The sequence below is a fragment of the Siniperca chuatsi genome, linkage group LG21 (genome assembly GCF_020085105.1).
Source record: "Siniperca chuatsi isolate FFG_IHB_CAS linkage group LG21, ASM2008510v1, whole genome shotgun sequence".
Taxonomy (NCBI): domain Eukaryota; kingdom Metazoa; phylum Chordata; class Actinopteri; order Centrarchiformes; family Sinipercidae; genus Siniperca; species Siniperca chuatsi.
The window spans coordinates 18,334,016-18,345,926 of NC_058062.1; the positions used below are offsets into that span (position 1 = coordinate 18,334,016).

Genomic DNA, 11,911 nt, shown 5'->3' on the forward strand with positions numbered 1-11,911 from the left:
AGAAATGTTGCCAATGGAATCGAAAGATTAGAAATAAATATCTGAAAAAACATTTTTATTATATTCTAGGATACCAAAAAGTACATGTTTCCAGTGGTGAAATGTAACTAAGTACATTTACTCAAGTACAGTTTTGAGGTACTTGTACTTTATGTACTACACTGCATCTCAGAGGCAAATATTGTACTTTTTACTCCACTACATTTAACTGACAGCTATAGCTACGAGTTACTTTGCAGATTCAGTTTAATACAAAATATTCAATCAGCTAATACATTTTGATGTCTTACTGTAGATATACGTATATATAGTAGTTAAAATTAGCCCCACTTTTACCAACTGCAACATTACTGATTATTACATACTAATACGTCAATAATTATAATCCAATAATCGTAGAAAAGGTTTCAGTCGTAGTCATCTGGACACTGTTTTCAGAATCAAGACGTTTCGGCTCCCATCCGGAAGTCATTCTCAATTGTGATAATCCAATAATGTAACATTCTGAAATGGGCCATTCTGCATAATGAATACTTTTACTTACGTAAAAGATCTCAGTATCTCTTCCACCAGTGCATGTTTCCAAATTAAAAGGACAGTGCAAAAACAAATTGACAACAGTATTTACGGTACTCCGTTTCCTCATTTTGACGTCTCGCTACTCTAAGACATTCGGCCTTTGGGAACGCGACGTCACATCCGCTCTCTTTTGGGCTTCGTAGAGCTCCAGCATGGCGGACACCGGTGTGGTGGAGACGCTCTTACGGCGGATTGAGAAGGTGGACGACGGCGTCGACAGCCTGGAAGTGGCGACCAGCCTCGGGGTGGACCACCAGGTCATCGTCGGAGCCGTGAAGAGTCTGCAGGCTCTCGGCGACGTGAGTTTCCCGGGCTGAGTGGCAGCGGAAGTCAGACTGTCACCGTCAACATTGTTCATTTAATGTTAACGTTAGTGTGACTGATGCAATAAGGACGCCAATTTTAAAGAGACGAGAGCTGTTCGGCAGACAGGTTTAGTAACCTCAGCACTGTGTGACATGCATTAAAGTACAACACAGTCCATTGAGGCAGTTAGGATGAATAATTACACTGTTGAAGTCGCATTCAAAAGAGCTGACAGTCGTGTTTGTTCCCTGCTGTCCAGTTAATCTCAGCCGAGCTGCGCTCCGCCAAGAACTGGGAGCTGACGGAGGAGGGCACGGAGATAGCCGAGCAGGGCAGCCATGAAGCCCGGGTCTTCAGCTCCATCCCGCTGGAGGGTCTGGCACAGAGTGAGCTCATGGTGAGTGCTACAGGTGGACAAACCAGGTCGACCCCAGTGGGAGTGACACACACAAACACGCACATATCATCACCTGCAGGACTGAAACTGAAAAAGCAACTCATCCTGGTTTGGGTTCAGGTGTTAACACAAAGGGGAAGGATAGCTGCTCTTAAAATAGCTCCCAAGTATTTAACAAGCATCCTATGAAGCCTGATGAAGAATGGCAGCATGAAGGCAGCAAGGTTTCCCAAACACGTGTCTCAAACGGAACAATTGATGTGGAGCTGCAATATCTACAATCAATTCATCGATTGACAGAAAATTAATCTGCAACTATTTTGATAATCGAATAATTGGTTCGGAATTTCTTTTAAGCAAAGAAATTTTGTTTCTAGCAGCTTAAATGTGAGGATTTGATGCTTTTATTTGTCATACGTGATAGTAAACTGAATATCTTTGGATTTTGGACTGTTGGTTGAACAAAACAAGACATTTGAAAATGTCATCTTGGTCTGTGAGAAATTATGACCATTTTTCATTAATTTCTGACATTTCATATACAAAACTGTTAATTGAAAATATAATCGATAGATTAATCGATAATGAAAATAATTGTTAGTGAAACCCCAAATTGATGTCCACATTGCCTCAGATTATTTGTATATATTATTTGTAAGGTGAAAAACCAAGAATAAGATTGTATCTATTGTATTTGGCAGATGATGGAGGTGGCTTGCGGTTTCTTAATTTATATTGTTGCTACTGTGCTGCACAATTCAGAGCAGCAACGTTTTGGTTCTCCTCGAGTAAAAGTTAAACAGAATTTTATGGGTGGAACACAGCATAACCCTTAGCTAAACCCCTATGATCTTTCTTTGTGTCCCAAGTTATGTTTGCTTTGTATATTTCACAGAGTAAACACAGAAAATGGATCACTGTTGTGATTCTAAATTGTTAGATTTTCAGTGACACTGTTGTACCTCTGTGTTTGTCCCTGTGCAGAAACTGTCCTTTGGGAAGATCGGCTTCAGCAAGGCCATGTCCAACAAGTGGATCAGACTGGACAAAGCACATGAGGGCGGCCCGAGGATATTCAAGACCGTATGTGTGAAGTTCACATCAACCTGTTTATCATGGCCTTTTGTGATCGGCAGTCCCCCCTATTCTAAGTAAGGTGTGTATGTGTTGGGCCCCCCCCCCTCAGGTGGAGAGCATCGAAGACCAGGTCAGAGAGAAGCTGCTTCTGGTACAGAAAGGCAACGCCGCTCAGCTGGAAGAGAAAGAAAAGAATGAGCTGAAGAAGAGGAAACTGCTCTCTGAAGTGTAAGCCCCCACACCTTCATACACAAGGAGTTCTTGTGTACATTTGTCTACCAGTAGGTGGCAGTAGAAGCTTTGTTGTGGCTCAGTGGTGGTTGCCTTCCACAAGTTGGCATGAGGTTGTGATTCTATTTGAAACTGACAAGACGTTCAGTCTGTTAAAAACAGCTTCATTGAAGAAGTCTGGTGGGAACAGAGAGCTGATTGTAATTGTTTTGATACATCCTGCTCCGGTTGCCAGCATTCGTTATGTAACTCCTTATGAGTTTGCCAGAAATATGGGATTGCGTCTTGGCTTCTGTGAGCGCTGCGGCTGACCAACATTTCATCACATGGTGGCAGATGCTTTGTGATTGGAATCCTTCCATTTTTGTCGCATTTTTTTGTCAAGCTAAGCAGGGACGGCAGATAAACGGGGACAATGCAGAGAGTAAGATGATTTAATAGGAAAGATGTTTGGAATATGGTGGCATAAAAGATTAGAATGATTATTATAGCTGCATGTGATATGCTGCTGTCACCCCAAAAGCCTCAAGGAGCGGGTAAAAGCAGGTTCTGTAATAAAATTTTTTACAATGTTACTCACAACAGGTTTGAAACAGTCCCTTGTACATCTTTCCCCCCCGTTTGCCCCCATATTAGGGCTTAGGGCACAGAGAAAAGGAAGTCACTTTTTGAGGTTCCGGATAGCCAAAGCCTCCACTTTCAGCGACCTGAGTTTCAAATCTGAATTTGAATGTGAAAGGGGCACATCTGGATGACGTTATGAGTGTGTACACACAGCTTGCTGCACTGAGGGGAAGCTATGGACTTTCACATTAAAGATGAAACGATTAGTTGATTAAATCGATCGTCAGAAAATTAGTCGGCAACTAATTTGATAATGAGTTAAAGGAATAGTTCAGGTTTGTTGAAGTGGGGTTGTATGAGGTACTCATCGATAGTCAGTGTATTACCTGCAGTAGATGGGGGTCGGAGAAGCAGACGGCTGCATCCGTCACAGACGCTCAGCTCTGTATTGTTGTGAATGGGGTAAGTACCTCGTGCAACCCCACTTCAAAAAACCCGAACTATCCCTTTTAATCTTTTCAAGTCAAGCAAAAATGCCAAACATTCTCTGATTTCAGCATCTCAAATGTGACCCTTTTCTTTGTCGTATATGATAACAAATATAATTTGTTTTGTTTTAGATTGTTGGTCGGACTAAACAAACAGTGTGAGATGTCATCTTGGGCTTTAGGAAACTGTGATGGATTTTTCACTATTTTCTGACATTTTACAGACAAAAACGATTTATCAGTCAATCGAGAAAATAATTGGCAAATCACCTTATGGTGACCTTATTTTTTTACCTTTTGTTGATATCTTGTGAAATTATTAATCGCAGCCTATAATTTCAATTTGACAGAGTATCTGTGAACATTCTGTAGTTTTTCTTGTTTAGCTCAACGGCAAGCTAGTCAGTATTTATTTATCTTAAAGGGACATTTACACATGACTGTACACTAAAGTGTTTCAAGTCTCCTCTGCATAAGGTTTAAGTGGGCTAAACCATGTTAACTACTTCGCCCATGCACTTGCTGTGTTCTCATTTTTTTAAAACTGTGTTGAAGACCATTTGCAGGTAAAGCAACTGATGCATAAAATATGGGGAAAAGAAGAGTTTACCTTGCTGTTTCAATCTGCTGTTTTTATCATGGTGATATCTAAATATTCAAAATACATTTGTAGTAATTCCTCTGTATTTCTGGGATAGAGCAGGTCGTTATATAGATGTAGAACTAATCAAGAACCTAAAATTTAGGACGCACATGGATGAATACATTATGGGTTTTTTTGTTAACGTATTAAAAATAATCTGGATTGACACCAAGGTGCATATTCTTCCTAAATCCTCAGAAAGCAATCTCTCATAAACTGGTAGCCAGACTACAGATGTATTAAGCTGATGTAACTAAGCATCCTTCTCCTGAGGGAGGATGCTATCGGGAAACCACGAAGCATAAAAAAAAAAGCATGGCTGTAGTGAGGTTTAATAAGTAACCAAATACATCACAACATGTTTTCTCAATGTCTAAATCCACACTAGAAACACATTCACATGAGGCATTACAGGAAAACTGCTGAGAGCACGTGGGTTCACGTGTACACTTCACCTCTATAAGCATCTTCCCCACACAGTAACTTCTGCAATGTGTTGAGCACCCAACTGTAATGCCATGTCAGGTTTAGATCAATGATGATAATTAGGGCTGCAACTAATGATTATTTTATCAATTAGAATTGGGGTAATTTTTATTTCTGTGTTTAGGACGGTGAAGTCTTACTGGATCGCTAAGGGCAACTCTTTCAGCACCACCGTCACCAAACAGGAGACGGAGCTCACTCCTGAGATGATTGCCAAGTGAGTACAGTTGTGCCACTTATTTGTCTAATTTTAAATATTTTTAATGTTGTCTGCTTAATACAGTGTGTGGGAAATGTGTCCTGTCTGCCCTCCGCTGTCCGTCAGTGACGGTGTGCAGGGTCTCAGACAGAGGACACAGAGAAACCTCCGCCCATAAAAGGGGACAAGTCCAAAGATGAGGACTATGTCCTAAAGGCAGGGCTGTACAAAATGATTGTGACCCAAAAAAACGACTTAACAAACCAACATAACAGAAGCAAATGATTCATTAAACTGGCATGTTGTGCAGGGTGTCTGCAAGTCCTGGAAAATATTTAATATCTCAGAAATTCTGCTGTCTAAATTCAAGGTTCTTAATGGTCTTGAGACAGTTAAACATTCTTTTGTGCTGCTTTTCTGATGATAGATTAAACCAGTCATGCAAACTAACAATTGCTTTTGATTTCTACAAAGCTGGCCTTATTTTCCATTTTAAATTGACATTCAAAAATCTCAAATTGTATGTTAATGAAACTTTTGGGCAACGTGTAATAGTCACTGTTTCTGTGACATACTTTGAAATAAAACATAAGGACAAATAATGAACACGCTCATAATACAGCTTATGTTGTTTTCATGCTGAGGATGAGGCATTAAAATGCTAGCAGAATGAGGCAAAAAAAAAAATGCTCTGGTCTCAGGTTTGCATGAAATCACATCATAGAGGGGATTTAGCTAAAAGCAGCATCCAGATGTTCCTTCCAAAATGCTTTTACTTGTCTGCGCCGATTGTGTACACCATAGATTTGATGCTCTCCGTCATGTCAGCTGCAGATTAAAAATGCTCAAATGAATTGGGACAAATATGTATTATTAACGGATTGTGGAAAACCTACTGACAATAAAGAGTTTATTGAAACAGCAGAAGTCAAAGCTGCTACTTTTTTCAGACTCTTCTTCCCATAACAGCTCTCTCAACTTGTGTCGTGTTGCAGTGGCAGCTGGAAAGAAAAGAAATTTAAGCCCTACAACTTTGAGGCCATGGGCGTGGCCCCTGACTGTGGCCACCTGCACCCGCTGATGAAGGTGCGAACACAGTTCAGGCAGATCTTCCTGGAGATGGGGTGAGTAGCTGTAAACATCACAGTGAAAGAAGCCATTTCACACACACACCCGTTAAAAAAAACACACAAAATGAACTCTCCGCTTTCTGTAGCTTCACAGAGATGCCCACCAACAACTTCATAGAGAGTTCTTTCTGGAACTTTGACTCCCTGTTCCAGCCCCAGCAGCACCCGGCCAGAGACCAGCACGACACCTTCTTCCTGTCTGGTGTGTGTCAAACATTTCTCTCTGAGTCCCCGTCTCACTTAGTTGTATCCAAGTCATTTTATGATGGTCCTTTATTCTGAACATCATTTTTCAGACCCAGCACTCGCCCATGAGTTCCCGCAGGACTACCTGGGGAGAGTGAAGAAGGTCCACTCAGAGGGAGGCTTTGGTTCACAAGGGTGAGACATAATCACATGCTCACGTAACAAGTAACATTAATCAACTTTGAACGAAGCCTACGACATCATTATCTAATATCTTGCTGTCTCTCAGGTACAAATACGACTGGAAGATAGAGGAGGCTCAGAAGAACATCCTCCGCACTCACACTACAGCAGTCAGTGCACGCATGCTGTATAAACTTGCACAACAGGTGAGCTGCACATACAGTACACACTTGCTGAAATGTTGAGGAAGTAACGGTGGTCTGTTAAACCAGGGCTGTTGCTCTTGGGACAGAAACCATCTGAGGCTAGCAAAGTCATTTGTAGTAGACATTTGACTGTTTGCAAATACCAAACAGAGACATACCTAGAAAGATTCTTTGTGGTGTGGGAGGATTATGGGGGGCTGCGAAGGCCAAAAAAGGTTTAAATCTCTCACATGGCTTGGTAAGCTCCCAAAATAAATACTAAGAGAACTGAAGTCTTCAAACATGTCCTAAAAAAGCAAGCTTCAGACACACTCGTGTACGGGAGCAGGAGTAGAAGTTTGCATTTTTGTAGCTGTATGAAGGTTTCATCCCTTTTTGTTTCTTGAATGCATCTTAAGACTTACCCATTAAGCACACCACTATCTTTTTGGACTCACCTTTGGAATGTCAGGCCATATATGGGTGTAATGTTCAGGCATCAGCATACTTTTGACCATGTAGCGTATGTGCTGTACATGTGTTCACCATGAAGCTCTTCTCCCTCTCCGTCTCGTCACCCACATGTGAATCCGTCCACCCGCCCACCAGGAGAAGTTCACCCCTGTCAAGTATTTCTCCATCGACCGGGTGTTCAGGAACGAGACCTTAGATGCCACCCATCTGGCCGAGTTCCACCAGATCGAGGGTGTGGTGGCCGACTATGGACTCACATTGGGGGACCTCATGGGCATCCTGCATCAGTTCTTCACCAAACTAGGTCAGTAGGGCTGCATGACACTGTGAATATGACTTGATAAATAACTGTTCAAAGGTAAATGGTCTTATTATAGGGCTAAAATCTGTTCCTGAGGGGTAATTATGAATACACAGCTTAAACACTGCTTTAAACCGTATACCTGTAAACTATGGAATCGTTTTACCAAAGGCTTGAAACACAGCTGATGATGATAAAGTTTTCTGCAGTGGTTTGTTGTGTCTGCCTTCATCTGGGTTTTTCAAGCCACACAAATCTGGCCTTGTTTGTTTTCTAGGAATTACCAAACTACGCTTCAAGCCTGCCTACAACCCGTACACAGAGCCCAGCATGGAAGTGTTCAGCTACCATGAAGGTATAGTACAACCCCTCTATTACCATTGATACTCTTTTATTATTTTATTATTTATTTAATTCTTTTTTCTTTTCTTTTTTTTTTTGTATGTTTGTGCAGCTGGAAACTTAATGAAATATATGGGAGGGTGGGATACCCAATGTTTTCTTTACAACATTTAAAGGTTCTCTGCCCTACAAAGGCAAAAAGCAGTAACTACATATGAGTTAAGAGTTAAGACCTGAATCTGGCTTTTTGACATCTGTATCAAGTGAAAGCTAGCTGTGAGATAGCTACAGTTAGCTTTAGCCATTTTACTTATTTTTCCCAAGCTGACATCTGTAAATGAAAAATATCCATTTTGATGAACTGACATCTTGGTAATTCCCTTTGTTAGTCCACCACTAAATTAAGCAGCAGCTGAATCAAATCATCCAATCAAAACCCAACTCAAGTCCTGCTAAAGCAGATCGCAAGATCACCGTAGCTGCCATCTCAGCTTTAAACTCGTGATTTGGTGAGGTTATGCTACCATTACTGTAAGTCACATATTTAAATGTATTAAAGTAAAGTATTATATTGATTTAAATATATTTATAGTAGATGGACAGAAAGACGTCTAGCAAAACAGAACTATATTTAATCCCTATAAACTATAGACTGTAAATAATCATAATAAAGTTTATTTTTGTAAACAGACTAGTTAAAATGGACAAGAAAGCTGAAAGAACATTTTGTTGGTGGGTATTGTATCTTTCCCTCGCATTCTGTGAAGATTTATCTAAAGGCTGTGTATAATTTCTTTCTGTACATACAGGATTAAAAAAGTGGGTGGAAGTGGGAAACTCGGGGGTCTTCAGACCAGAGATGCTGCTGCCCATGGGTCTTCCTGAGGATGTGTCAGTCATCGCCTGGGGACTGTCTCTAGAAAGGTGAACACACACAGATGAAGCTTACAGAAACACAATATGAACTGGTTGTATACAGAGAGACTACAAACTATGCTCAGTGGCACCAGTGATTTTTGAAACTGATTTAACTGACCTGCATTTTATTTTACTGCCATGTCAGCTTTTAAAAATGGGAGCACGTCTGTACATCTGTGAAAACTATACCTTGCTGATAATCTCTCAGATTTTCCATTTAGGGATTAAAGGTGTGTGATTCAGTCTGTAGACGTCATCAGTCCTCTAGCTGTGTAGCCACTGAGCACACATGTGACCCACATTTCAGATATTTAGGTTTATTGTCTGATGATGGCTATTTACAGCTAATGAAAATCCTGTTAATTTGCTACAGTACAAGGCATTTACATTTCTTTTAAAAATATAGTCACCAGTCCAGTTTTTGTTGTACTTTAATTCCATAAAACTCCCTGTTTTTATTCTGAGGTAAACCTACGGGTCATTTGGTGGTCACACTACTGCTGATTGTAGAGAAGACTTTGGGTTTAAATCTAGTTATGTGATTTTTTTTTTTTAACTGGGGATAGCCGACATGACTAATAACTATGGAGCGAGCGAGCTGGGAAAGGCTCTGTAATCCACGCGGAGTAATCCTCCCTCTTCCTACGAGCCCTCTGTTGTTTTTGCTCTGACCCGTCAGACCTGGAATAGACACAACACAAACATGTTGGCCTCTGTTGTGGCTGCATTTTGCTATTGCTCACTCAGCCTCTGACCCGCAGGCCCACCATGATTAAATACGGCATCAACAACATCAGAGAACTGGTGGGACACAAGGTGAACCTACAGATGGTCTACGACAGCCCCATATGTCGACTGGAGTCCTGAGTTTCACCCAACCTTTATCATCATCATTATTATTACTTTGGATGGACCCACCTCATTTCTACGTCTCACTTGAGAAAGCCCTCCACCCTCTGGTTATTCTTGCCAGTCCAAGCTCGGCCAGTAAAACCAGTTGGTCTGAAAGCGACTGTAGCAGTCCATACAACACTTCAGACAGACCACAGTAAACTGTTTTTCAAAGGGCTTCAACACATAGGAGTAGCCATTGTATGAACTGAATACTGTGCTACAATGCAAAACATCAGTACGAGTCTTGACTTTGTTACATATAACAGCACCACCCTGCCCCAGTTACTACAGCAAATGGCCTACTTGTACAGGAAAAAATACTACTTTTGGAATGTAACAAAGGTACAATAAAAAAAGCTTTTTCCAAATACCAATACAACCTGACTTGTGTGTTTGTTGTTGTAAACATGACATATTGTAATCTTAGAATTATAAGGTTCTATCTGACTTTTTCTTTTAAATAAGTTTACATGTTACTATTTTATGACAAGTTATTAAGATTGTGTGTAAGTTTATATAGATTTGTATGCATTAATGGCCCTAAAATTTGAAAAAAGACACGTCACGTCACCCAAAATCCTTCCCTAACTTGGTTCTGTAAGGTTCTACCTGCAAAGCCAATCAGTGAACAGAATGAACACAGGAGGACCAACCAAATTCTGCCTCTTTACCGAGCCACCTCACTGCTCTGTGTCCAAGGTTAAAGCCCGAAAAGAACAGTGCACAGTCAGAAGGTTTGAAACCTCAAAACTGCTAATTTAATCAGACACTGAATGACTGAATCTTCTTTGAGCTTGGTGAAAAGTACTTTTTTTTTTTCATTAGCAAGCTAGCTGTCTAGCATGGTAGTTAGCATGGTAATTACCCAGCTCATGCTAATCTGTTAGCATAATTTATGTTGTTAATAGGCCTTTTTCACAGCAGACATTTTGACATGTCATAACAGGAAAAGCACAGGTGTATTCCATAACATCAATGATGGCTGCATTCCATTTAGGGGAGGTCCTTGTATTGTGCATGCAGGCTCACTGGAATAGCTTAGGCTACTTAGACACTTAATGGAACTCAGCTATCGTTAATGTTATTAATTCCACCTGAGCTATTTCTCCTATGACAAGTCAAAATGTCTGGTGTGAAAACAGTCTGTTGTGGATTTCATCGGTTTTGCTTTCTAGGATGTGAATCCTGTGAACCTCAATATCTCAAAGCCACTCAGGTCGCAGATACAAACTTATAATTCATAGGTCACGATATGTTGTGGAAGACGTTTTATGGTGCTAATTTCAGTTAATTAATTCCAGTTGCGCTGTAGGGTTGTCTGTGATGAAAAAGAAGGCCAGTGATTGGATGTGATGTAACAGTTTGGCTAGATGTTTGTAATTCCAAGGATGTGAGATTACAGTTGATCTTCACACTTCTTTAACAACCCTGTTATCGTTGAATGTGTGCCTGTGTCTGCCCACAGTGTTTTGATGGACAGTGGATGTGGGTATGGTAAAAAAAAATATATATATATATATATAGTATTAAGTCAGAGCATAGAACAGAAATTTCTGTATTCCTGAGTTCAATATTTTTTTGTTGCATTTTATTCTGTAATCCTTTATCGTTGATCCGTAATTAATTTTAAAGCTTTTACTTGCAGTGATTCTTATATCTGCCAATCTCGTCATAAATCACATGTTGAATGCAGTTGATCTCATGTCCAATGAAAGTGCCCTGTGACGTTTTCTTCATTTCACTGCTCCAGACTTAAGTTCACAGACAGTTCAGTGCTCAAATTAACTTACTAAGCTCTTGTTGCTGTTTCTTGGTTCAGTCTGCCTGCAAAGGATCAAAACGTCCCAGAATAATTTCACCTCTGTCTGTAGAAGGTTTGTTTTCCAACTCTGTGGGGGGAATACTAAAAATAAGAAGACCACCCACTGTTTTGGATTTTGTAGTTCTGCATTTAAAATATGTTTTAGGCCAATCAGGAGCTTTAGAAATTGCATTAAATTTAGTTCTGAATTGATTAAAGCAGCCAAACCAAAGCTGCAAAATATGTTTGTGATTTCACCCCTTATTAAATACAAGCTGACGTCTAAGAACAGAAGCAGCTGTGAGCTGGTATTAAATGAGCTCACCTTCCCAGCATGCGACATACTGTATACTTTTGTGCTATAAGCTGCGCTGATAGGCTCTGCATACCAGAAATCCATGAGTGCATGTGACACCTGCGATAAAGGCTGCAGGATTAAGTTGTGTTGTGTTGTACATGTTGAATTGCTGGAACTCCGTTAAGTCTTCCTCTTAAACTAATCCCTCAATGTCTTGGAATGACATTTT

At 40.4% G+C, this 11,911-nt stretch overlaps 1 protein-coding gene across 1 annotated transcript; it reads left to right on the plus strand.

Moving 5' to 3' along the window:
- The first annotated feature begins 679 nt into the window (after nucleotides 1-679).
- Nucleotides 680-9,957, plus strand: farsa (phenylalanyl-tRNA synthetase subunit alpha). Its single transcript, XM_044182519.1, has 13 exons — nucleotides 680-878; nucleotides 1,145-1,282; nucleotides 2,267-2,365; nucleotides 2,469-2,587; nucleotides 4,896-4,988; nucleotides 5,966-6,094; nucleotides 6,187-6,302; nucleotides 6,397-6,481; nucleotides 6,576-6,675; nucleotides 7,264-7,432; nucleotides 7,707-7,784; nucleotides 8,581-8,695; nucleotides 9,451-9,957. Exons 1-13 carry the CDS (start codon nucleotides 732-734, stop codon nucleotides 9,554-9,556), a joined length of 1,494 nt encoding a protein of 497 aa, XP_044038454.1. The 5' UTR covers nucleotides 680-731; the 3' UTR covers nucleotides 9,557-9,957.
- Nucleotides 9,958-11,911: the final 1,954 nt, after the last annotated feature.

Bases quoted from the DNA above. Each gene is read 5' to 3' on its own strand.
- farsa (XM_044182519.1), top strand. From the start codon at position 732: ATGGCGGACACCGGTGTGGTGGAGACGCTCTTACGGCGGATTGAGAAG. The intron at 879-1,144 runs GTGAGTTTCCCG...CCTGCTGTCCAG, and splicing joins GTCTGCAGGCTCTCGGCGAC to TTAATCTCAGCCGAGCTGCG. The intron at 4,989-5,965 runs GTGAGTACAGTT...GTCGTGTTGCAG, and splicing joins ACTCCTGAGATGATTGCCAA to TGGCAGCTGGAAAGAAAAGA.